The 27,408-nt window shown below is 51.4% G+C and overlaps 1 protein-coding gene across 1 annotated transcript in view; it reads right to left on the bottom strand.

Annotated features, from left to right (window-relative positions):
• Positions 1-27,408, bottom strand: part of LOC150006673 (membrane-associated phosphatidylinositol transfer protein 3-like) — a 61,534-nt gene that overhangs the window by 15,157 nt on the left and 18,969 nt on the right. Inside the window, exons 3-4 of the mRNA XM_090281987.1 lie at positions 21,100-21,195; positions 8,785-8,892 (exon numbers count right to left, since the gene is read on the bottom strand). Coding sequence (XP_090138113.1) covers positions 8,785-8,892; positions 21,100-21,195 — 204 coding nt within the window. The remainder of the gene's footprint in view (positions 1-8,784; positions 8,893-21,099; positions 21,196-27,408) is intronic.

Genomic DNA, 27,408 nt, shown 5'->3' with positions numbered 1-27,408 from the left:
CCTTTTAGATTATGTCCATTAGTTGTGCATACAGTTCCTCCCAACCTCTCTCCGTCTATTCCATTCCCTCCTACCTTGATCCCCAATTCCTATATCATCTCCCTCCCTTTCCCCATTCCCCCTCCCTGTTGACCTCCCCCCAATATGCTTCCCGTACCCACAGTTCCTTTTCCACTCTCGTTGCCTATTTAGTTTGCCTTTGTTTCATCTCCCTAGCTTCTGTTTTTTTAAACCAGTCCCTTTAACATCTCATATAACAGTGGTTTGGATCTAATGAACTCTTTCAGTTTTATTTTGTCCTGGAAACACTTTCTCTGTCCTTCTATTCTGAATGACAATTTCGCTGGATAGAGTATTCGTGGTTGTAGGTTTTGGATTTTCATTACTTTGAATATTTCTTGCCAGTCCCTTCTTGCCTGTAGGGTCTCCCTTGAGAAGTCAGCTGATAGTCTAATTGGGACCCCTTTGTACATAATTCTTTTCTTCTCTCTTGCTGCTTTTAAGATTCTCTCTTTATCTTTAATTTTTGACATTTTGATTATAATGTGTCTTGGAGTGGTTCTCCCTGGGTCCAGTCTCTTGGGAACTCTCCTTGCTTCCTGGACCTGCAAGTCTATTCCCTTCCCCAAGTCTGGGAAGTTCTCCTTTATTATATTTTCACTCAATTTTTCAAGTTCTAGTTCATCTTCCTCATTCTCTGGCAAACCAATGATTCTTATGTTGGGCCTTTTATAGCTGTCCCAGAGGTTTCTGATCCTCTCATTGTTGCTTCCCATTTCCTCTCTCTGCATTGGTTGACTGCTTGTTCCTTCTCCATATTCCAGTTTGTTGAAATGAACTCTGGATTTTTTCTCACCTTCTATCTCGTATGCGGTTTTGTTCCTTTCGTTATGAAATTTTTTCGCTTCTTTCTTATCTTTTTCCTGCTCTTTTGTGAATTCTGTAAGCCACCTGATAACAATGGCCCAGAACTGAGCCTCTGACAGGTTTCTTATCTGTTCATCTGTCAGGTTCTCTATCTGCTGTCTGGTGAGTTGTGTTACCGGTATTTCTATAGTTGTCTGCCACATTTTGACAGATGCGTTTTGTTTTCTTGGGCCGGCTGTCGGGGGCAGTGCCTGTGTACTCGTAATGACCCAGCGACCGGCGGACGCCGTTTGGCGTCACAAATCAGCGACCGGCGTCTGCCTGTCCACGACCTATTTCGCAGCCCTGTGGTGCTTTCTTTGGGGGCAGGGGTCCAAGATGGATTCACACAGTTATTCAGCTAGGAGACCGGGATCCATCCCCCCGCCCCCCTGGGCCTCACTGTTCAAGGCGATGCGGCGGCCGCTCTCCCCAGCGCCGGAGTCGCGCACCGCCAGGGGCTTGCGCAGCCCGGACTCCTCGCTGGGGTCGCGCACCGCCAGGGGCTTGACGGATCCGGGATTCCTCACCGCCCCGCCGCTCCAGGTGCGACCGCAAACAGCTTTGCCCTCTTTAACTCTTACCTGCCCAAATGGCACCGCTGGTTTATAACTTCATATGTTGGACTTCCGTGTAGTTTTATTTTCTGGATTTTCTAGTTATCCTTTGTTTTGAAGTAGTTGTATTCCTCTCTAGTTGTAGAGGGAGACCTAGCGTGTCCGTCTAAGCCTCCATCTTGGCCGGAAGTCAAAATGTTACGGGTTTGATCTCCAGTCAGGGCACGTACCTAGGTTTCAGGTTCGATCCCCAATCGGGGCATATACAGGAGGCAGCCAAGCAATGTTTCTCTCTCTCTCTCTGTCTCTCTCTCTCTCTCTAATCAATAAGTATATCCTCAGGTGAGGATTGAAAAAATAAAGCAGTCAACAAACTCATAATAAGGGGTAACTTCCTCAACCACATAGAAGACACCTACAAAAGCCCATAGCTAACAGAGCATTTAACGGTAAAAGATTAAAAACATTTCCCCTAAAGTCAGAAATAAGACAAGATGTTGGTTTTCCCCATTCTACTCAAGATTATACCAAATGATCTAGCCAGGGAAATCAGGTAAGTAAAGAAAATAAAAGGCACCCAGATTGAAAAGGAAGAAGTAAAACTACTTTATTTGGAGATGACAGGATCTTATATATAGGAAATTCTAATGAACCCCTCCAAAGAAATGAATAAGTGAGTTCAGCAAGGTTTCAGGATACAAAATCAATATTAAAAATCATTTGTATTTCTATACTTACAATTAACAATCCAGAAATAAAATTAAGAAAATAATTCAAGTCACAATAGCATCAAGAAGAATAAAATACTTAAGAACAAATCTAACAAAATAAGTAGAAGACTTATACATTGAAAACTTTAAAACACCATTGAAAGAAATTAAAGAAGACCTAAAGAAATGGAAAGACATCCTATGTTCATGGATTGGAAGACTAATATTAGGTTCAGCACAATCCCTATTAAAATCCCTGGTGGCTTTTACGCAGAAGTTGACAAGCTGATTCTAAAATTCATATGGAAATAGAGGGAGTGCAGAATAGCTAAAACAAACTTGCAAAAAAAGAACAAAATTGATGGACTCCCACTTCCTGATTTCAAACTTACTACAAGTGTGGACTAATCAAGACTATGTGTTACTGGCAGAAGGACAGGCATATATATCAGTGGCACAGAACTGAGAGTCCAGATATAAACCCATATGTTTATGATCAACTGATTTTTGATAAGGCTGCCAGGACAATTCAATGGAGGAAAAAACAGTCCTTCAGTAAACGGTGCTAGCACAGCTGGTTACTCACATGCAAAAGATTGTTTCTAAAAAACCAGAAACCCTCCACAGAAGAGCTGACCGGAAGAATGGAAACAGCTGAAGAAGAGAAAATGGATGAACAGTTTGTTAGGTTAGAACAGAGGAATAGCTCCAGAACCCAGCAATGCCCAAGAAATAAGAATAGGTAGAGCAAGTCGAGACATGGTTCCAGCGTCTAACGTAAGTTCTGAAAGGAGAAAACATAAAGAAACACTTGAAGAAATAAAGAGTCCAGCACATACAGGCATGACAAACTACAAAACTGCACCTACAAACATTGTGTGTGACTTCAAAAACAATAACTATTTTAAAACGTAAAGCTTCAAGAAGAGAAAAATATCCGTTTACCCACAAATTTACCTCAGGCTTCTCACCAACAAAAATAAATGCAGGAAGGCCATGAAAAATATCTTATTTTTATTTATTGATTTGCGAGCGAGAGAGGCAGGAAAAAAAGAGAGCGAGAGAGAAAAATCGATTTGTTCCACTTATTTATATATTCATTGATTGATTCTCATATGTGCCCTGACCAGGGCTCAAACCCACAAACTTGCCATGTCGGGATGACACTCTAACCAACTGAGCCACCCAGCCAGGGCCACGAGGAATATTTTTAAAGATAGTTGGGAACATGATTACGAACACAGGCAAATTTGCATTCAAATGAGAAGGCAAAATGTAGACATTCTTAGAAATGCAAGTTTTGTTCAGTTACTATCCCAGTTCCTATCTGAAAGAATACCTGAAAGGAGACAGTCCAGTAAAAAGAGGAAGTAAACCCAAGGGGAGGCTATGAAATACAAGATGCATCCGTGAGAACTACCCACTGAAAACGGTAAGTGGCATGGAATGTAACTCATATACGTCCACATGCTTAACTGAAGAATGAGGAGGAGGAGGAGGAGGAGGAGGAGGTGGTTACAGCATTACAATCAAGATCCAACAAGAAAGCCTGCTGTCATCTTGCTACTCAGCGTCTATCTGGAGAGCCTGTGCAATGCCACTTAATAAGAAAAATAAGCAAGCACTACATTGGCAAGGATATAACCATCAAGATTTGTGAATGATACAACGTTCAGAAAACTCAAGGGAGTCAACTCACAAACTATTAGCCATAGTAAGAAAATTCAGCCAAGTGGCATGATTTAAGTGACAAGTATTTCAAATATATAGCAGACACGTGATTTATATCCACAAGATATGTAAAGAACTCCTAAAAAGAACAGTAAGTAAAAGACATAATCCAACAGAAGATGAGCAAAAAAGCATGTTTAAGAAATTCAGAAAAGAGAAAATAGGTTTGCTCAACACATTTATGAAAAGATGATCGATCTCACCAGCAATCAAATAAAGACAAAAAAAAAAAAAAAAAAAAACCTTCACCCATCAATCAAATGTTTAAGTTTTATAAGATCACGTCTGGCGGCACCGTGGAGAGATGGCTGACCTAATCCACTGCTGGTGTGAATATAAATTTGCACAGCCTTGATGCAAAGCTTTTTGGCAGTATCTATTACAACTGTCAATGCTTATACTTTCAACCCACGTAGCTTTTTTTAAATAATGAAAAATCCCAATATCTACCACTACAGAATGGTTAAATAAATTATAGTCCATCTATCGTAGAGGATACTATAGCACAGGTAAACAGAATGAGTTGGATCTATATATATCCATATGAAAAGCTCTCCAATATCTACTATTAAATGAAAAATAAAAGTTATGTGGCAGCAATAACACACAATCTGATTTCTGTCTATAGAAATACCTTCCGCATTGATAAACCTGGCAGTAATGTCTGCAATGGGCAGTAAATAAGGCAGACTTTGTTTGTGTCTTTGTTTGTTTACAATAAGAATGTATCCAAAAATAAGGTGACTATTTGTACACTAACGTGTACATATATAGCAGCATTATTCACAATAGCCAAAGGTGGAAATATGTCCACCAATGGGTGACGAGATAAACAAATTATGGTGGGTACATACAATGGAATAGTACTCAGCCTTAAAACGGAAAGAAATTCTGACAGCTGCCACAACACAGATGAACTCTGAGGACATTATGCTGATTGAAACAAACCAGACACCAAAGATAAATACTGTACAACTCCACTCATGAGGTTCCTAGGGCAGTGACATTGATAGGGACAGATTGCAGAATGGCAGGAACCGTGAGTGAGGGAGAGTAGGGAAGGGGAAGTTCCTATTTAATGGGCACAGGGTTTCAGTTTGGGATGATGAAAGAGTTCTTGAAATGGATGATTTATAGCTGCACAATGATATGAATGCACTTAATGTTCCTAAACTGTACACTTGAAAATGTTAACATGCAATTGTAAAATAATAATAATATATAAGTTAAGTGAACTGAACTGATGCTGAAGGCTCCCCTTCATTAAACTACATATATACTAGGCAATATGTTACCAAAAAATGTAAATATATAACCAAGCTCAAAATAAAGAATGGATCACACACAAGTGCCAGAAGCAACGAGGGACCTGCCATCCAGAGCCAAAAGCCGGAGCTGGATCTGGAGGAGACCCATGGAGGGTTCCGATGGGTAGAAGCTCCAGGACCAGAAGCTGAAAACCACACTGTTAACGCCACAGACGGGCCTCGGCCTGTGGGAGGTGGTGAGGAGCTAAAGGGCAGCTCCTGGTACCGCAGGAACTGCTGAAGGGCTGCTCCATCCCCAAAGGTACTTCAGGAAAACACCACTCCTTGGGGGAAGCAGCAAAGAAACCGCTCACAGACAGCAAAAAAGAAAAGTTACCCATGAGTAATTAAAACCCTAAGCTTCTGCCACGTATGGGTGTGGGGTCTACGTTTACACCACTCACCTAGAATGGAAGCACTAAACGGTAAACTGAGCACACATCATGTCCGAGATTAGAGAGACACTCAGGCCCAGCAGAAACGTGAGACCGTCTCTCATAAGGACATTTTCGCATCCTAGGACACCCAAGATTCCCGCAAAAAAGGAGTGACCAAGATGAGTTCACAATAAAAAAATGAAACAAAATCCAAGACACACAGCACACACTCACACATGCATACGTACACCAACACCCAGAAGTAGTAACCCTCCAGACCTGGAGAAAACAGAACAATCTGACGGTGCCCAGGTAATACAGCTTCAAACGGCTAAGGAGATAGAGAAGAGGTGGACTAAAACATAATCAAGGTTTAGAAGGAAATTATAAAGCATGAAGAGTCGGGACATCCAGGGAGAGTTAAGTAGGAGGGTCCTGAAAATCTAAGTCTAGGGCCCAGGAGGGCGGTCTTAGCCAGAGACAGGCTTGGAGGTCATCACCAAAGGCAGCTGCCATGCGCCAGAGCATGAGCCATAAAAGAGGGTGGAGCCCCATGTCTCAGGGACAGACACTTGCAGGAGGCAGTAGAGCTCCATCTACACCACCCACTTTGATTTTAGCCTTTCCCACCAAGTGTTTGCAGGCCTCCCTCTCCGCCAAATAGTCCCCTTCCTCAGCCCGTCTGAGAGCATAGTCTTCCTCTCCACTGTGAGCTCCTGAAGGCATACCAACACCAGCCTGCTCCTGTTTACGCTGCCCCCCCCGCCCCCCACTTCCAGCACAGGTCTGAGTCTTTGTCATGACTCCAAAAATGACTGTTAAAGCGAATGAAATTAATGTGTGTGTTCTGTCGTGTTGTGGGAATTCACATTATGACTCCCCTGAGGAATGAGACTCAGAAGAAGATGGAAACACGGCTGCTCCCCTCTTCCTCGCCCCCTCTTCTCTCTCTCCCTCCTGCTTCCCATTCTATCCTGGGAGGAAACAGCATCAATTCTCGACTCAGGAAAGCACTGCCCCTGACTCAGCCTCTCACGAGTGCTAGGAAGCGTCTGCTGGAATTGTACTTGTGCACCCCCGTCCGCTCTCCTCTCCCCCTTCCAGCATTCTAATGGCCTGCTACTGAATGCACTTTGCAGGTATCAGCTCATTTGATCCTCACAGCTTTTGTATGAGCTCCACTCTGCAGATGAAGAAACTGAGGCTCAGAGAGGCGATGTGACTCTCCCTGGCCTCCAAGCCGCAGACTGGCAGGGCCAGCCTCCAAACCCAGGCCTCTTAGATTCCAAAGTTGCAGTTTTTCAGCCTCTGCCTCCTTCTCCCCTGCTCTCCCAGTCACCACGCCCCTCGGTCACCTACTCCTTAGCTCACAGTGTCTGAGTCACACATTTTTTATTGGCAGACAAGTGAGGGTGGTGGTGGGAAATGGATGACCAGACGGGTGGTGAGTACAAGTCTGGGTTTGTCTTTTCGTGGCTACCAGGCATTGTCCTGGGGAAGCACCTGGAACCCATGACCCCTTCTGGGCCCCCTCCAGGGTTCCTGGGGTGAAGGAAAGAGCAGACAAGGGTCCGCCTGCAAATGTGTGTCTGCGAAGACTGGGCCCTGGTCTCTGGACTGGCCTTGATGACCAGACTCAGAGCCTGCCCTGCCTGTGAATGTGACGGTGGCCTGGGGGTTGCGGAGGGTTTTCTTTAAGACTCTGGGTTTCTCGGATCTGACTTTGCAGGGGCCCAGGACTGTGCCTGGCCTCAGTCCAATTTGGGAGGCGAAGCCCTGGTCTGGGAATCAAGAAGTTAAGAGATCTGAGCATGATGCCACCACAAGCTTGGAGGACACCTGGGCAAGGCAGAGCTTTTCTGAGCCTTGGCTTTTTTCCTCATCTATGAAATGGAACAGTCATCCTGGGCCTGTCCACTTCTCAGGACGGGTACTTCGGCATGGGGAGGGCTCAAAACCAAGGAGGCAGGATCGGGGGTTGTGGTGGGGAGCAAAGGAGCAGAGGCTACAGGCCAGACAGCCAGCACCGAGAGGGACAGCATCAGGATGTGTCTCTCTCTTGAGCTGGGGCAGGACCATCTCACTGAACAGCGCCTGATAGGCCGGCCTTGCCCAGTGCAGCAGCCCTGGCCCAGACCGCGACTGAGGAATCGCAGGGCCGGCAGAGGAAGAAAAGAGGAGACGAGGAAGAAGGGAAACCAGAGGAGTGGTATGCGGGGTGGGCAGGAGGGGCAGGAAAGACTGGCCTCAGGGTAACAGACACAGAGTTGAGCACCCTGCGTCCCGACGGGTTCCAGCCCCAGCTCTGCGCCTCACTCCAGTGGCACCTTAATCACATGCAGCTACTCTCTGAGCCTTGGTCTCCCCACATGTCATCTCAGATTTTATGACTTCCTCAGTTACATCCCCCACTTCCCTTTCAAAGCCTGGCTCCGTTGCTTCATTGTCAGGAGCCCTTCCTTGGGCTCCCCTCTCCCGCCTCCTTCTAAAATTCCTGCCTGTCCCTCTGGGCCCAACAACCCTCAGCTGGGGCCCGACTTCCCTATGTCCTGACTTATACTGTGAGACACATCACGCGTCAGAGGCCTCAACTGAATCACACTGGGCCCCTCCCATGCGCACTTTACACCCAGCAGATGTGTAAAGGACGTTCTGTCAGTGATGCCATGGGGTCAAACGCACAGATGGGGGAAGCCGGAAAGGACACGCCCGCTTTGTCTGCGGATTAAGCTCCTGCTCAAAACTCCTCTCCATAAAAAGCCTCCGGGATTCATTCCCAGACACATACTCCTTCTTCGACAACTCAGCCCTGAAGGTGACAACACCCACTGCTGCCCCCGCCCCTGTCACCCCTCAAAGGTTCCTCCAGGCGCCACCCTACTTTCACAAAGGTCCCGCCACCACCGGCCTGGCTGGAGCTTGGATCCTGCCACCTGTCACATTCCTGGGGACAAAGGACATTCTGTTGAAGTGCCCTGGGACTTTCTGCGCCACAGAAAACCCCACAGAAATCCCCCACGAGGGTTCCTGCAGGTCACAGAATTCAGGGGTCACAGGCTCAGGGAGGGGAGGTGCCCAGACAGACTGATGGCTCTTCATAGAAGACCCAAGTCCTGGCCCCAAATGGCCAGCCCTTCACGCCACCCTGCCACGCACGCGTGCGCACAGCCGGGTCGTGAGAGAAGCAGAATCTCACCTTGGCGTTCCTCCAGTTTGCCCATGGTCTCCATCTGCTCCACCAGGTCATTCGAATTCCACTGGCTCATGCCGATGAGGATGGCATTCTTCCCTTCGGCCACCTCCTCTGGGGGAAGGAGCAGAGATGGGCGTGAGCAGGGAGGGCATCTCTGAGGGAGCACTTATGTCTCCCTTTGAGAAGGAAGTCTGTGGTTAGGACAGGTGTGACACGTCCAGGAATTTTTCACTGCAGTAAAGTCATGCGAGAGGCTAAAACCCACGGAAGGCTCCATTCCTAGCCCTAAGAACAAAATTTCTTGAAAGGAAGTGTGTTTGGGGAAAGGAAAAAACAAAACAAAACACTTTGCCACTGCCAACAGTTTTTCTTTGAGGAAGTTACGTGCCTCTGAGCTTCAGTTTCTCTGTCCATGGAACGGGACTGGAAATGTCTCACTCACAGAGTCGTGAGGATGGAAGGAGGTGATGAGTGTGAAGGCCCCGTGCATAGAGGGTGGTCATAAGTGAGAGAGAGGGTGGCTATTTCTTCCCGTGAGAAGTGAGGCTGCATCAGGATTTGAGTGGATCAGGATTTGAGTGGGCAAGGGCCAGCTCTGGAGAACTGGAAGAGCAGGGGGACTTCTGGTTCTGAGCAAGCTTGGGCTGTGCAGAACCCTTGGCCCACATCGCAATCTTATGAACTTATTAGTGCCTTCATTCCCCAGCCCGAATCCTCCCCTCCACCCTGTCTCTTTCCTTGCTCTTTCCCGTTGGAGCTTAGTGATTACTATGAGAGAAATCGATGGGGCTGCGGTCCTTGTCCACACTGAATACAAGCCCCTGGGTCCCTCACATCTGGTGTCATCCCTCCTCCCGGAAGGGGGCATTTCCTCAAGAATAACCCCTCAGGAATGTGCCCTCCTCTCTCTTTGAAGGGTCTTCCTGGTAAAAAAAAAAAAAAAAAAAACTGTGTGTCCTCCCTCATAGAATAGATAGTAAAGAATGGCAAGGGAAATCTTTAAGCTTATGATAACCAGAAATAAAGGGATGAGACCCACTGCACTGAGAAAGAACTGGTGGAAGCTCGGGAGCTGTCCAGAGTTCTGAACTCCTCTAGAACTGAGCGGTCCAAGGCCCATTTCTGGCTGGGGTCTGGATGATGATGTTGATGATGATGATAATGGTTCCTGCCTTGTTTCATTCATTCACTCATTCATTTAACAGCACATCACATTCTTACCATGCACTGAGATTGTTATAAGAGGGTTAAAAATATTCACTTAATTCTCATAAAATACTAAAAAGCTACTATTATTATCTCCATTTTAGGCATGGAGTAGTTCAGAAATTTGCTCAATGTCAATGTCTAGAGCCAGTATTTAAACTCATATATACTATTTCCATGAGCCCATCTTGTCCTCCTGATGGCCTGCGCCGGGCATCCTGTTTTGGCTCCAGCCAGGCACCACTCACACCCAGGCAATTTACTCGGCATGGTGTGTTCCCCCAGGGCACCATGAGCACCTCTTAGCAGCACTGTGTTCTGGGAAGAGCCCTGACTGGGTTCCAGTCCAGAGTCTGCTACCTGTGAGCATGTGCTCTATAGCTATCCTTCCACTCTCCCTGTTTTCTAATCTCTGCAATAGGAATAACAACTCTGGTTCTACAACTCTTTCTAGCAAGCTGTCATGAGGACAGTGACATGCTACATTTGCAAAAGCTACAGCAGCCAAAGCACTGTGAACAAATGTCAGGTAGGGTTACTCTGGGGGAGGCAGGATGACGAGGGGGGCAAGAGCTCAGTTCTGGTGTTATGTGGACTCTTCAATCCTGCTAGGATTGCTGTGAAGCCATGAAGGCAGAGTGTTTGCAAGTACAGCCAGCACACGCTAAGAGCACAGAGGTGGAAAACAGCACATGAAGGGGATGGCCCGTCATCACTCCACTTATGCTGTGGTCTGCCCCCACGACACTCTGGCCCTGCTCCAGAGCAGGGCAGTCAGGGTCCGCCTGGAGCCCAGTCTGTCTGTGTCTCCTGACTCCATTGCACAGCATTCAATCCCCCACTTGTACATTTAAACATTCACTTGGCAATGAATGGGTTCCTGAGCACTTACTACGTGCATTGTGAGACCCAACTTCTATCCTTCGGGAACAGAGCTTTGTGAAAGAACGCAACAGTAAACAGCTCTGATGCAGGGCATGCTGGGGCTCCTGGTATCGTGCCCGGTATGCAGCAGGTGCTCAACAGGTGCTTAGGCATCGCAGCTCCCTTTTTTTCTACAATGTGTGAACTCTGTCCCTGGTGTGTGTATGGGGGGGGGGGGGTGAAGCTATCAGAACCCTGAGGGTCCTGCCCCACTCTGAGGTCTGAGTACGCCTACTTCTGCACCATCCTCGGCCTCTTTCTTCTCTTCCTAGTTGTGTGCATGACCCTGCACTTTCCCTTGTGGTCTTTTGTCTGTCTTTTTAGTAAATGTATTTTCCTCTCTGACTGCTCCGTGTTCCTCTCTGCTTGACATCTGGCCCTGTTCCACTCTGATCTGGTCTTGCCAGATCCCTTTCCATTGGTCTCTGTCCCTCTTGGTCCTTGTATTTCCCTGTGTCTCTCAGGCATTTGGTCAGGTCTGTCCCTCGGTCTGGGTGGGTCTCAGTCCCGTTCCCATACTCTTGCTCTTCCTCTCTCTTCACCCCAGCACCTGTCTCTCTCCTCTCTCTGGGCAGATATGTCTCGATCTCTCTCACTCTCCGGCTTTCTCTTTCTCTGGATCCTGCCCCCTCAAGATCTCTCTAGCCAGGCAGGTCTTTCTTGCTTTTTCTAGGCTTCTTTCTCCTTCTGGCTCATTGTCTCTCTTTCAGCTCTCTCTGGTTGTGTGTGTGTGTGCGTGTGTGTGTGTGTGTGGCCCTCTCCCCCATCTTTTCTGGGTCTCTCTTGCTCTCTCTCCCTCTGCTTTCTCATCTTCTCCCTTCCTTTCTTGCACTCCCTGCCCCTGTAACAGAGTGCCATCCCCGCATTCCCCACAGCCCCTGGTTTTGGTGATGGGGGAAGGAAATAATACAGCTTTTAAGGTATTTTGCATATCTATGGCAGGCGGGCAGCGAAGGCCTGTAAAAGGGTTGATGATACTGTTTAAGATACTTTGCATATCAATGACAAGGAGATAGCCAAGTCTTTCCAGAAGGAAAAGAGAGCCAGAAGGAAAGGAGCCAGAAGGAAAGGGACCATGCTGTTTGAAAGGAGGAAGAAGGGCCCATGGTGGGCCATGAGGTCTGATGTGAAAGAGGGGCCATGATGTTTGGAAAAATGAAGAGGGGCCCCCGCCTGCCTGAGAAGACGCACAGTGGAAGGCACATGTCAGAGGAGCCCGATGGAGCAGCGGCTGCAGCAGCCCTGTGAGAAGCAGCCGAGCTGCCTGTAGTCAGGATCCGGCCACGTGGCCTGGGCTAGTAAGAAAGCAGGCACGCTGCTGCTTTGATTGTGCCCACTCCAGCTGACTCCAAAGCCACCAAGGACTCTGCCTTGCAGACCTGGACTCGATCTGGACTCTTGGAACTTGGGACATGTGAAGAGGACACCCTTAGGACTCGTGCCTTTCCTGGACTTCACTGTGATCCAGTGTAACATGGCACATGCTTTCCAGGACTGTTATACGGAGGCTGACGACATCGTACCCCAGATCCTAAAGGAGACAGCTGACAGATAGGGGATGGGGAACTATTGGGCTTGGTTTTGGCTTATAGCCTGGGGAGCAAGGGAAGTGCTAGGTCTCCTGGGCAACCAGGGCTCTGAGCTGAAGTGCTCACAGCTCCCCCAAGGCTGGAATATTGTAAATAAAGACGTGTTTTTCCCAACACTAATTGTTGGGTCTTACACCAAGGCACCACATGAACAAGCCCCTCTTTGCTGGGTAACATCCCTTCACCACATCCTTGTCTCTCCAGCTGCCCCCCCCCACCTCCCAGACACACTTTCTGTGGGCCTCTCCTCTGCCCACCAACCCCCCAAAACTCAGCCTTCAGATTCTCACTCTGGCAACACACACACACCCCACGATTGCTCCTTTCTCCTTTCGGAGTCATTCAGGCAAACCAGACTTTAGGTCTCCGCTCAACTTCCCCTCACTGTGGTACGTGCCTCCCATCAGGGCCCACAGAGGCCACAAAGGGCTTCTTTGGATAAATGTCCCGGTTAGTGATTCTGCTCTTCAACGTCTGGCGACTGTTCTCTGAATACTCATCCCCTGAGACCTCTGGTGCGGACACGGTTTTTGCACGTACAACACCCCGACTGAGCCGCAGCCCCTGCCCAGACTAAGTTAGGCTGAATTCCACCCAGAGCACCACAACGCTGGCCTTGACCCCAGACTGACTCCAACCCTGACCAAAGCCTGGATACACCCCTTTAAGCACAGCCACGAGTGCCGTAAGCAGAGCCTCTCTTCCTGCCCCGGGCCTCAGTTCCTGCTGGATCCACGGGACTTCGGAGCAGGGAATCTCCTTGTTCCCTAGTAGGAAGACTTCCCCTCCAGCTCATGGAGCTGAGAGCGTGGCCACCTGCCACCGGCAGGTCCAATGCCATACATCACCCTTTGCATCCAGCCCACGGCACCAGTGTTCCCAAGGACGTGGGTCCACTTTGCTCTGGGGCCTCAGGGAGACAAGAATGCTAAACCTCTCATCCCCACACCCACAGCCACTACCACTCCTCTCTCTTCGTGGCAGGTGAAGGGACCAAAATTCTGCTACCGTGAAGCTGCTGTTTGGAATATTGATTTTAAGTAGTTAAGAAACAAAACTCAGAGAGAACTTCTGAACCACCCACCTTTCCTGCCTAAGACATTCAGACAGACAGACCTGCTTCAGGAAGAGTTCAGGATGTGGCCTTAGCCTACCGTGAATTAAGTAGGGTAAACAAGAGGGCTTCAGGCAGGGGGCCTGTTAGCCAGATACCCAGGGTCCCTTTGTTTCTGCCCCCACCCAGCAAGGACTTGACTGTCACCTGTGCTCCAGTCTGCCTCAACTACTTGCAAATGGCCCATTCTCACTTCTGAAACCTAATACTTTGTTCTCCCCCCCCCCCCGCCCCCTTTTCCTTTGTCCAAAATGTCTTCTATAGCCAGTGTTGCCTCACTGTCTTTGGAATTTTCATGGGATGATCATGCCTATGTAAATTATTAAACTTTGATTTTTCTCCTGTTAATTTGATTATTAGTCCAGCCTGGAAGAAGTTAGAAGGTAGGAGGAAATGTATTACTATTCTTTCGCCCCCACACAGTGGAGGGTCCCCGCTCAGCCCACGTCCAGAAACCTCTGGGGCTGATCAATGCCCTTTGCTCCCACTCCCCCGCCCCCAATGGGAGGGGGGCCAGGAGCAGCGTCACACCTGTGGTTTGCTTCTGTGAGGGCTCCTATGCCCAGCTTCCCACAGGGACACCCTCCCACTCTGCACAAGAGAGAAACAACCCTATTCCAGATTTTGTGGGAGGGACCCTGAGACCCAGAGACTCAAGACTTGCCTGAGGACAGCCAGTGACCAGTCAGTGGCCCAACCCTGAGGAAGACCTGGGTCCTCTGAGCCCCGGGGCCCTGCACTGCTTTCCCCGACTCTCCCCCACCTTTGGGGTTCCAGCAGCTGTGTTATCACAGGAAAAGCCCAGACTGGAGGAGAAGAGCTGTGTTGTGCCCTCATTCTCTCTGAGGCCGGCCCCGCCTTAGTGCCTTCGCCTGTAAACTGGGATGCTTTGTCCTGTGCCACCTTCCCCTCCTGGCTGCTGGGGGAAACCAGGGAGTCAGAGCAAGAAGCAGAGTCTGTGCAGGACAGAGACCAGCTCCTGGGCCCCAGCCACCTGCCAGGTGCGGGGAGGGGAGGGTCAGAAGGTGCTGAGCTTGGAGAGAGCACGAGAACAAAGGACAGCCAAAAAGTGCCAGCTTCCCACCCAGCAGGACTCCCCTCCCTCACCAAGGGACGGAGTCCCACGCTTTGCTTCCTGTCAAGCTACCCAGGGCTGGCTGTGTCCTGAAAATACACCCTGGTGCCCCCCACTCCTTCCTCACCCCCAGCCCCGCCAACATTGCCCCCTGCAACGGTCAGGGCCTGGCCTGCTTGTGCATACTCACAGTGTTGAGAAGGGGCTGTTGTTTAGGATGCCGGCAGGGAAAGGCAACAGAAAACAAGTATCTCCCATGAACGTAAGGGACCTGCCCTGGGCACCATTGCCAACAAGGCCTAGGAGCCTCCTGGAATGTTCAGGGCTGATAGGAGCCACCAAGGTGAAGGAAGGGGCACCCGCATTTCACAGCTGGCCCAGGTCACGCAGCGCCTCGGGGGCAGGGCTGGGCCAAGAATTCCGCTGTCCTGCCTGCCAGCTCACGGCATTTCCCACCAACACTGCCTTCCACCAGCTGCGTCCACGGTAAGTCCGAACCTCTGTTTGAACTCATATGCTTGGTGACTTTCAAGATTTCTCTAACTGGACTATTGATTTGCAGCTAAGTAGAAGGTTAAAGTTAAGGGTTCCCCTGATATTTTCTATGTAAGACATACATTTTGCTATAGAAACAGGTCATGAGTGGCTCATGCTTGACCTACCCAACCACAGCCCCAGTAAACTCATCTGATGCCACAGGGGTCATTTTAGCCTCCACCTGCGCCCTTGTTGGGATGGTGGCTCCAAAGGACAGTTTCCTCTGAGAAGGGCAGAGAGTGCAGCTAGAACACGGTAGCTCCACCCCTACCCCTTTCTGCTCTTTTCCCACGATCTAACTAGTCAGTGATACCAGGTTTAAAATAATTCGTAAGTGTTCCGTTTCTACACAACTTTATCATCCACTAAGAAGCGAAAAATCACATTCTCTGTTCAGCTGTTAATGCTGGGATTCATATTTACTTTTATAAGCTTTTCCTTGTTTTTAGTTTTGTTTCGGGTTTTTGGACCATGAATTTTATTTGTTTGTCAATAAAAAAGGTAAGAGTGGAATGCTAATAAATTCCTGTTTAGTTCTGTAATGTCAAGAATTTAAAAATTTAAAAATGGATTGCTTCATATTTGAAAAAGCTTGGAACTACTACCTTAAAAAAGCAGGGGCAGAGCCCTGGCTGGTGTGGCTCAGTGAATTGAGTACTGGCCTGCGAACCAGAGGATCACCACTTCGATTCCTAGTCAGAGCACATGCCTGGGATGCAGACAGGGTCCCCAGCTGGGGGCGTGCGACAGGCAACCACACATTGATGTTTCTCTTCTTCTCTTTCTCCCTCCCTTCTCCTCTCTCGAAAAATAAATAAATAGAATCGTGTTTTGGGGGTTTTTTTTAAAGGAGATTTTCATTTTCTCTCTAGAACTCTGCATTTCATCACCAGGAACCACATGACATCTGGCTGTCCCTCCTTAGTCACTGAACTCTCCTTACCCAGTGTCCGGCCAGTGCACCTGTCACCCAGCCATCTCCCAGTGAGGGTGCAGCTTACGCCAGGCTCAGGCATGCAGGCCCTTCCTGCATCAGCGACCCTGCATTCAGAGTCTCTGGCCTCCTGCAGGGCAGCGGTACCCAGGGCCACCCAGGAGCCTGGGCAGCAAAGCACATCCTGAGGCTAGGGGGTCGGGCTTGCTCTCCCTCCCTCTACTGGGGCAGAGGGCCAATTGCACTAAGCGGGCCCCCCCTGGCTCACTCTTGGCCCCCCTGCCTTCCTGCTCATTCCTCTGGTAAAGGCTTTGCACTGGCTGTCGCCACCATCCAGAACACTGTTCCCCCAGTGCTCACCTGGTTCATTTCACGTTATTCAGCTCGTTGCTCAAGGCCACATCTGGGGGCCTCCTGCGGTCACCCAGCCACTCTATCACATTCCCTTCTGTTATATTGGAGGGAGCTCCTCCATTTGTTCAACAGTATTACTGAGATGTCATTGACATTCAATGAAGTATACATATTTAAAAAGCACAATCTGAGGGAGCCCCTCTCTATTTGCACTAGATGGGATGCTGTCCAATTCATGAATTGTTCAAGAAAGCCCATTAGATCTCTAAATTCTAAAAATAAAATAAAAAATAGAACGTACAATTTGATAAGTTTTGACATATGTATACGCCCATGAAGCCATCACCCCAATCAAGTCAGTGGCTGTGCATTCATGACCCTCAGAAGTTTCCTCCTGTCCTTTCATCCCTCCTTTCTGCCCCCAGGCAGCAATTGGCCTGATCCTGTCACTGTAGATTCGTTTGCATTTTCTAGAGCTCTGTATAAATGGAATCACACAACATGTGCTCCTTCTCCATCTGACTCCTCTTGCCCAGCTCGCTTATTCTGAGATTCATCCACATGGCACCTGCGTCAGCGCTTCATTCCTTGTTATTGCCAAGGAGTATTTGATCGCATGAATGCACAGCACAAGTTATTCATCGATTCACCCTGTGATGTACATTGGAATTCTTTTCAGTTTGGGTCTCTCATGAATAAAGCTGCTGTAAACATTCATGGACACGTCTTAGGTGAACTGAGCCTCTCTTTCCTCTTGGGTAAATTACCTAGGAGTGGACAGGCTGGCTGATGTTTTACTTAACTTCGATTAACTTCTTTTTTGTAAATCCTCACCCGAGGACATGATTGATTGATCTTTTAGAGAAAGAGAGAGACATCGATCAGTGGCCTCCCATATTTACCCTGACCGGGGATTGAAGTCATCACCTTTTGGTGTACGGGACGATGCTCCAAGCAGCTGAGCCGCCCAGCCAGGGCTGCTTTGATTAACTTTTTAAGAAACTACAGTCTACTTTCTAAAATGGTTGTATTGTTGTACATTCCCATCAGCAGAGTCTGAAAGTTCCATTCCTCTATATTCTGATTGCTTTAATTAGCTGTTCTAATAGGTGTGCGGTAGCAGCTCACTGCAGTTTTAATTGCATTTATTTGCTTTTAATGACTAATGATGTTGACCTTATTTTAATTTTTTGTCATTCATATATCTTCTTTGGTGAGATGTCTGTTCCTTTATGTTATTTTATTTATGGTAATTATCAACATAATTCACATGCTTGGATATTGTCTTACCACCCACCATCCATAACACTAAACTGAAGGCTCCATGAGGGCGAGGGCAGGATATGTGTGTGCCCCTGTGCCCCAGCGCCTAGAATACTGCCTGATGCTTGATGGGCAGATACCTAGGAAGCACTTGAAAGAGTGAATGAATGAGTTGGGATTCTAGCCCCTGTTCTCTCTGACTCCATGTAACCCTGAGCAAGTTTCCTGACTCACTGGTCTCAGGTTCCCTGCCTGCAACATGGGATGGGGTATTGAACTAAAAATCCTGAGTCCCCCCCCGCCCCCCCCAGCTCTGACATGATCTGTGTTTGAGGCACATCCCCTCATCCCCCAACCTTGGTAGACCAGGCCATGGCTCTCCAGATGGCCTCACTGTGTTGACAGGAAAGGGAGTGGTACCCCTTCTGGGTCTCGACCCTGGAGCCCACTGCCCACCCTGCAGCATCCAACCAGGGGCATCAGCCACCCCTGAGGCCCAGGCCTGCTGCCTTGGCCAAAGGAGCCAGCATGCTGCCCGGGGATTGTTATAGACCTGGCGGATCCGTACTCCTTTCCTGACTAACCCCAATCCCTCCCATGCCTCACGTATACAACCAGAGCCCCCAGGGCCAAAGAGTCTCCCCTCTGCTGCTAGATCATGAGTCATGGCGGTCTTTCATTTCACCAGGTAACCCCAGTGCGGGGCCAACAGGCTGGAGCTTGAGGAAGACAGGAAGGGAAGAAAGTCTTTATTTCAGTAATAAGTCAAAGAAAAAGGCCTGACCTGGACATTCAACATCTGAGTTCCAGCCTTTCCTTTCCACCCTGATGTGTGATCTTGGGAGGTCCCTTCCATGGCCTGGCCTCAGTTTCCCCATCAGCGCACCGACACCGAGGAGGAGGACATATGTTTCAGGACCTGTTCCGTGCTGACACCTACCAGTGCAGCTCCATCACAGCTGGAGCCAGAATCGCAGAGGCAGCAAGGTGCAGGGCCTTGCTCACGTGGGGACAGGGACCACCCACCATGTCAGGTCAGGGCTCAGCTTGGCTGGAGAAAAGAGGCCAGGGAGGTGGCCCTTCCAAGAATGCCCAGGAAGCTAGCCACCCGTGGCCCAGTCTGGATGCTGAGAGAGGGTGGGGCCTGCTGCAGCTCCTGGGAACGGGGAAGGTGGCTTTTCCACCTCTTACTGCCTTGAGCCAAGGAAACATGCCAAGGCCCTGCCCAGGGAGGCCGCATGGGTCAGACAGGAGGTCTGGAGTTGGCAACTCGGAACTAAAGAGGATTCCAGCAGCCTGGGGAGCAGCTGCCCTGGCTGAGGGCTGCAATGCTCTGGAAGGGGTGAGATGGGAGGAGGGAGCAGAGGCACAAGGCGGGCAGGGAGTGCTGAGGGGTGGGAGACTGAGAAAGAGATGGGCGAGCCTGGCATCTTGGGGCAGTGAAGAGAAGGAAAGCTGGAGGTGGGGCGAGGGTGGGGGAGAGAAGCAAGGGGAAGGAAGAGACAGAGATGGAGGGCCTCCAAGAGGAGAGGCGAGAGGGATGCGGCCAGTTGGGAACTGCAGACGGAGCAGGGAGATGACGGGAGGGGAGGACAGAGAGCCGCGGGGGGCAGTGCTGGGCTGGGAGGAGGGCAGATGCATGTGTCCACCGCAGCTGGCAGGTGAGCAGGGCCTCCCCACCCCGACGCCGCCCCATGGCAGCAGAGCTGACCGGCGCCGCCCACACAGTCCTCCCTCGGGGGCCATCACCGTCCTCTGGGAATGTGCAGCCTTAATGAACTGCACAAATATTTTAAATAAATGTGCTAGAAGCATCAAAATATTGAAGCCACTGTTGTCACACACACTCTGGCTTCGTTGCTATGGAGGAACTCAGCCCTGGCAGCCTCCAATGGGAGACAGGAAATGGGCCCCAAATGGGCTGGTTTAGGAGGGCTCCTGGGCCCAGAGCTGAGAATGAGGGAGGCTGGAGCCAGACAGCATCCCACCCCCCAGCTGTACTTCCCAAAAATCTCCAGAACTGGGTCGTCTCCATTCCTGGAGGCACAGAGCTAAGAGGGAAGCTGAGGTCCAGAGAAGGTAAAAAGACTTGCCCAAGGTCACAAACAAGTCCATGGCGTGGATGAGCCCATGTCCCAGGTGGTTTGCTCTGGGTCCAGATATCTTCCCAGCAGAGTCTTTTTCTCTTTCAAGACCCCATTTTGCCAGGCATTTCAAAGTTGACCCTGTCTCGGGAGGAAGTTAACCCCCAAATAGGGTGACTTCCCAGAGGGGGACCAAGCCACCCAAGTGAGAACTGGGGACCCTCCTGGGACAGAGAGGATGCCCTTGTTCTCCTCACCCACGCCCACGCAGCCCACGGGAGCACAGCTGTGAGGGTCCTCTCTCCTCAATTCCACACAGACCCTGCCTCCCGCGGGTCCCCACACCTGCCCTGCACGGCCTCCCCTCTGAGCCTTTGCCCAGGCTGATGGCTCTGCCTGAAATGCCCACCCGGTCTGCTGCCCTCACATCCAACGTTCACAATGCTGCTTGTTCTCCCGTGGTCGCTTAAAGAGCGCCCCTGGCTGAGTCCTGTGGGCTGGCCAGACTCGGCCCTGGGGTGCAGAGGCGACACCCTGCCCGCCATCATCTCTCATCTGAGCAACCGCCTTTCTAAACTGGTCCCTGCTTTCATCACAGCTCCCCTCCCGTCCATGAGCTAATCTTTTGAGTCACTTACTGGGTCCCAGGCAGCCTCATGTCTCCTCTTCCCTGCCCCCTGGGCCTCCTTGTTCCTGGGTTGCCCCCATATTTCCTGCTTCAGCGCCGTCACACCTGTTTCCTGTCTAGAAGGCTCTTTCTCCCGCTCCTCACCGAGCCAACTCCTTCCCTCTGTTCCACAGAGAGGATGTTCATGACGTCCCCACCCCTCCCAAGTCAGGTGCCCCGGTCTCGCTCGTTCTATGAGCAGCTGGCACTTGCTACGCAGTGACATTGTTCCCCATTTGGGACTGCGTTTCCCTTTGGGTAACTGTCTCACGTGCACCTCTCTCACCAGATGTAAGCTGAGGAGGGCACTGAGCGAGCCCACCCATTTACTGCAGCGGCGTGAGCACCTCGCACAGCTCCTAGAATATACCAGGGACTCAGCAAATACCCCAAAGAGTGCGGGAGTGGGTGAGAGCCCTAGCCCTCGGGGAACCCACGGACTGCTAAGTACAAAGTGTGCAAGGAACTGCAGTGTCTGAGTGGGGAGAGATAATAGCCCCCAGTGGAGATGCTTTCTTGGGGCTTCCAAACAGATCAGCCAGCCAGTGACGGGAAGGTGGGGTTCACTCACCTCTTGCATCAAAGAATTCATCATCCGAGCTCTCCACTGAGTCACTGAGGACATTTTGAAGGTGCCAGGGGGCACCGCCGCCCGGGGTAGGGCCACCTGCCAAAAGGAACACATCTGTTAACCAAGCCTGTGACTGCGTCCTGGCGTGAAGGAGGTAAGCCAAGGCAGCCTCTGGACCAAGGGTCAGTCAGTGCCCTGCACGTCCCTGCCCTCTCCCTCCTGGTGCTCAGTCCCTCAGAGCCCTGCTACAGCTGTGGTTTCTTTTCAGCCGCCACACCTTCCTGAGACAGCTCCTCGGGGCAGCAGAGTTTTCTCCTCTATGGAGCAAGAGTCTGGAGGGAACGGGGTGGGGGGGGGGGGCGTGGGGGGGGCACCTGGGGCTCAGGAGAATTGTTCCAAGTAACTCAGAACTGTTGGAAGCCAAGTTGGCAGAGCAAATGAAAATACAATAGATAGCCAAAGCTATTAATCACCGATTAGTTCCTAAATCAGGGAATTAATGGGCATTTAAATGACATATTTATGAGATACCAGCAGGTCTTCAAAAAGCACATTTTTTCCCAAAGCAACTGATTTGGCCAGCTGTGTGCTGCTGGGAGCCCAGGATTCTAATCCCACTCCCCTTGCTCCCCTCCTCCTCCCCCAACCCCAAGGAGCCTGACAGTGGGCAGTTCAGCTTCCTCCTGGAGCTTCCCTCTTCTCACCTGCAAACAGGGGTCAGGGCCCTTCCTCACTGACCCCACTGGGCCGTCGTGAAAACACTAAGGAGTGAAGGCCACGCGAATCCCTGGCAGTGGTGGGAAATGCCATACAGATGCCCAAGAGGGTCAGGAAGCCTCCTGAGGGGCAGGGGACCAGGCCAGCTGTACTAAAGGCCGCGCACAGCCTTGAGTGTCAAAAAAAGTTGGCACCATGATCCCAAAATAGCAAGGGAAAGGCCCAGAAGCTCAGTCACCTTGAAGCAGGTCGCCACCCTACACGTCTCTGCATTTTCTTTTCTATTTTTTTATTGTTTTTCTATTACAGTTGCCCCATTTCCCCCATTGTCCCCTGCCCACCCCTCCCGCACTCGATCCCCGCCCTGTTGTCCGTGTCCCTGGGTCCCTCACGCCACTTCCTTCTCTGCATCTGCTGTGTCCGTTGTCCAGGCCCAGGGGGAACAGAGCCAACAAGTGTTTTTGGCAAACAAGCAAATTAATAACAATGATCTGATGAGTAAATACACTCTGCTAGTTGCTTCACAGGTATTAGCCATCCTAACCAAGCCCCACGGAGAGAATGTCATGCATCCCCATCTCACACCCAAGGAAATAAAGCCTCACAGATGGGAAGTCTTCTGCTCAAGGTTGTAAAGCCAGTCCTCACGTGATGGAAGCAGGATCTGAACCCAGATCCTTCTGACTCCAGGGTCTGTGCTCAGGACCACTATGCTGGGTACTCAGCATCACTGTTCAGGGTCCCAGATGTCCTCCTCACTCTTGGCCAAAACAGCCCTCCCACCTGCTGCTGGCCAGCTGGGCAAGGGGCTGGAGGCCTGTCCCTGGCTGTTCTCGGGGAACCCCGCCCCGGGAGCCAGCTGTCCTACTTCTAGAACCATCCAACCACCAGGTCTGCAAATCAGTGTGTGCGTATCCTTGCGACTGTGTGAAAACCTAGAGGTGTGTCCACATTCCCAACTCGCCACATCCCCTTCCAAAGCCCATTCCTGAGACACACGCATGCACACGTTCCCATGTACTCTCTCCCTCATCCCCCTTTTACACACACACACACACACACACACACACACACACACACACACACACACACACACCCCAGATCCTGGCCATGGGTGAAAATTTAGCAGAAAAATGAGAACATGGGCTTTGGAGCAACACAAACCTGGGTTTAATGCTACCACTTACTAGTCTATGACCTGAAGCCAATGAGCCTCTCTGAGCCTTGCTTTTCTCATCTGTAAAGTGGGGGTCATAAGTCTTGACTCACCCTTCGGATATCTAACTAGGATCACCCACCAGAGGGCCCAGCACGCTGAGCACTCGGGAGGCAGCAGCCTCATCAGCTGCAGGGCCGAGGTCTGGGCAGGGCCCAGGTCTGGGCAGGGCCCTGGCGCCACCCGCACCCAGCAGGCCTTCGAGTAGCCCCCACGGACCCTCCCCAAGGCTGCAGTTCCCTCTGTATCTTCGGAGGCCCCCCTACACCCTCTAGCAGACTGTCCTTCTGTCCTACCTTCACTAGCACACTTTTTTAAAACTCAAAACCAGGATGAGAGAGAAAGAGGACTATCTCAACCGTGCCCAGCAGTCCAGAGAGAAACAAACGATCCTTCCCTGCCCATGGTGCCCCAACCTTCCCTCGGAGCTCCAAGCTGGAGCCAACCCTCCCCCTCCTGGCCCATCAGCACACCACCCGCAGGTCCAGTGTGATCTCCGGGACCTGGTCACAGGCCTGGGTCTCCCCGCAAGCGGGGGCAGCTGGGGGCGGCCGTAGGTCCTGGCTCAGGTCCTCCAGCGCACACGCCTACCTCGCCCATATCAACCCTGGCGCCCAGGCACACAGGAACAGGCAGGTGGAGGGGAACCTGCTGGGCGGTGCGGTGGCACCCTATACCAGGACCCCAGCCTGAGGGCAGAGCCCCACCAGAAGGAAGCTACCAGCTTGCTCTCAGGAACCCGGTCAGAGGGCAATGCCATGTCTCAGCAAGACAGGCCCTGGCACAGCAGAGAAAGGGCTACAGGCATTGGCCGACTTTTCCTGGGCCAGACCTCGGACCAGATGGTGTGAGAGGAAGGAGTTGGGGACAGAGCTGAACTGGATCAGTCCCTGCCCCTGGGGTGCTAGCCTTGGGGCCCTGTCCTGCACCACCCCTGCACAGAGCACAGGCCAGACAAGACATGGCAGCCTGACCCCTAGGCTAAGAGGCACACACACCCTGCACCCCACAGGCGTGGAGAGCACCTCTCTGAGGCAGAGACCCCGCAGGTGGGGTGCGGGGAAGCAGGCCTTCCTGGGGAGGGGTCGAGCCGAGCCTCAAAAGAAGGGTGAGCAGAGTTGGCCAGGCTGGGGCAGGGTGAAAGAAAGGACAGACACAGGTCAGAGCGATCAGGCCACTTCCAGGAGAAGCTGGATCTAGAACTTTCTCCTCCAGGGTAAGAAGTCTGTCTGGCTCATCAGAGCCAGGGAGGGAACATGGGTGTCTGCTATGACAGCCACAGCCCAGAACTACTCAAGTAACACCTGCCAGTTCCCAGGCCTCCAGGGATCCAGGGTGCCTCTGAACGGGCCAGGCCTGGTGTCCCATGCTGGGCCTTCCCCCCATGATGACGGCCACAGCCCTGCCTGAGGCTGACTCTGAAACACTGGCCTAGCAGGCCTGCTGGAGTCCAGCGGTCGGTGCCTCAGAGGCGACAGGGCTGAGGGAGAAGAGCCTGGGCTGCTTGGTGTAGGCTCATCCAGGTGGGCCCACATCTTCCCTGTCACTGTCGCTGTCACCAGCCTCACACACAGTCTCATACACACACAGCCTCACACTCACATAACCTCACTCATACACAGCCTCACACACAGCCTCACACACACACACGCAGCCTCACACACATACACATACAGCCTCACACACACGCACAGCCTCACACACACACACAGCCACACACACACACACAGCCACACACACAGCCTCACACACACACGCATGCAACCTCACATACACACACAGCCTCATACACACACACAGCCTCACACACACACACACACACACGGCCTTGCATACACACACAGCCTCACACAATACAGCCTCGCATACACACACACAGCCTCACACACACACACACACACGCATGCAACCTCAAATACAGCCTCACACACACACACACACACACACACACACACGCGTGCAGCCTCACACACACACAGCCTCACACACACACACGGCCTTGCACACACACACACACACAGCCTCACATACACACAGCCTCACACGCGCACACACACACACACCGCCTCACACACACACACAGCGTCACACGCGCAGACTCACACACAGCCTCACATACACACACAGCCTCACACACACACGCGCAGCCTCACACACACACACACGCGCGTGCAGCCTCACATACAAATACACACAACCTCACACACACACACAGCCACACACACAGCCTCACACACACACATACAGCCTCACACACACACACAGCCTCACAGCACACTCTTAGATCACCCTTCACTGCGTCTCAGGTCTGGCCTGGTGTCCCAGAGGCCCAAGTGCAGGATGCAGCACATGAGATGGTGGCGTCCGTGTGAGGCTCCGCAGGCAGAGGGCCCCTCAGGGCCGTCCTCCTCTCCGCAGTCCCTCCAAGAGCCCGGCCGGCCTCCCCTGTCACGGGAACCACTGTCCCACTCCCACTCCCACTCCAACTTGCGGCTAGCTCACACCCAGCTCTGCCACTTAACAACTGATGATTGTAGTAAATGTCACTCTGCACCATGCTGTGCCTCAGTTCCCCCCTCTGTAAAAGGGGAGTAATGGTCCTTACATAGTCCTTGCATAGGGTTGCTATGAGGATTGAATGAATGAATATTTGAAAAAGGTTTAGCATAATGCCTGGCACTCAGTGCTGTAAGAGGGTCTGTTAAGGAACATAAGTTACCATGATTATCCACAGGCCTTTCTTTACTCCTTTCCTAGGCAGAAGCTCCCCTTTCCTCCTCAGGCCCCTGGAATGGGAGGCCAGAGGGCAAAACTGGAACCGCCTCCTCCCCCTGAGGCTGGGGATGCCTGTCCCCCAGTGCCCACAGGTTGCTTCCTGCTGCGTGGCCAGTCCCTCTCTCCTCTCCCCAGCATAACTTCCTAGGGCTCTGTCCTATGTGCCTGGAGCTACGTCCCAAAACATCCTTTGCCTGTGCCCACTGGGTCCAAGCCTGCCTGCCCCATGGGGCTGCCTGCACCCCCAAGACAGGCAGGGAGCTGGCAGGCATCTTTTCCAGGCTCATAGCCTTAACTGGTCCAGGGATAGGCACAGAGAAGGCTCTTGTTATGCTCAGCATGGCCGAGCGCAGGGTAGATCCAGGAGGGCCCCCTCGAGGAAGTGTCCCATAGAGCAGGTCCTCGGCCTCCTCTCTGGGTCAGGATGAGTGTGGGGACCAGACCGAACCAGGGCCAACCAGCCCATGCTCAGACTTAGAGGGGCTGTGGGGCCCACCCAGGGAGGGAGAAGAGGCCCGGAGAGATGCTGCTTCCAGAAAAAGGCATTACTGAAGGAAACCAGTGCTGGTTGGGGGTTGGTTGCTAGAGAAACACGTCCTAACTATCTCCCAAACTGCTGTATGCGCCACTGATGAGCGTGTTTGCTCAGCTGTTTCAGGGGACATGCCAGGAGTCCGAGAAGGACCTGTCTCCTGGGGTACAGGAGCCCAGATCCTGAAGGACTCAAAAGGAATCCTGCTTCTGCGGCGACCGGGCTGCTCCGTCGGTCCAGGCCTGGTACTCAAGGATTGCGGCTGTGTCCCCAGGCTGCAGGTTATCCTGAGGTTACCCACAGCCCCAACCTGGACTTCAGCCGCAGCCTGAACCTTGAACTCGCCACAGATCAAGTCCCGACCACGATCTGAGAACAAGCTGAGACCCAGCTGCAGACCAGGCTGCGAGCCCAATCTCAAACCGAGCCAGGAAGCCACAAATTGAGCCTTTACTCAGTCACAGCCCCAGCCACACATTCGACAACCACCAAGCAGTGACTGCAGCCGCCAGCTTCATCCTGGCCCCCTTGGCTATGAACAGCACAGGGGGGCCAGATTTCGTAACTCCAAGGATGTTTTCAGGGCTCACACTAAATTCTGTACAGCATTTTCCACCACTGCCAGGGATTCTCATGGCCTTCACTCCTTAATGTCTTCACAAGGGCCTAGTGAGGTCAGTGAGGAAGGGCCTGACTCTGTTTGCAGGTGAGAAGAGGGAAGCTCCAGGAGGAAGCTGACTGGCCCCCTGTCAGGTTCCTTAGGGGAGGGGTGGAGTGGGATTAGAATCCTGGGCTCCCAGCAGCACACAGCTGGCCAAATCAGTTGCTTTGGGAAAAATGTGCTTTTTGGAGACCTGCTGGTATCTCATAAATATGCCATTTAAATGACCATTAATTCCCTGATTTAGGAACTAATTAGTGATTAATAGCTTTGGCTATCATACTTTCATTTGCTCTGCCAACTTGGCTCCTAACAGTTCTGAGTTACTTGGAACAATTCTCCTGAGCCCCAGATGCCACCCCTCTACCCCCCGCCCTCCAGACTCTTGCTCCATAAGGAGGGAACTTT

The sequence above is a fragment of the Furipterus horrens genome, unplaced genomic scaffold, assembly GCF_987537825.1.
Source record: "Furipterus horrens unplaced genomic scaffold, mFurHor1.1.pri manual_scaffold_6, whole genome shotgun sequence".
Classification (NCBI taxonomy): Eukaryota; Metazoa; Chordata; class Mammalia; order Chiroptera; family Furipteridae; genus Furipterus; species Furipterus horrens.
This window is presented reverse-complemented; position numbering and strand designations above follow the sequence as displayed.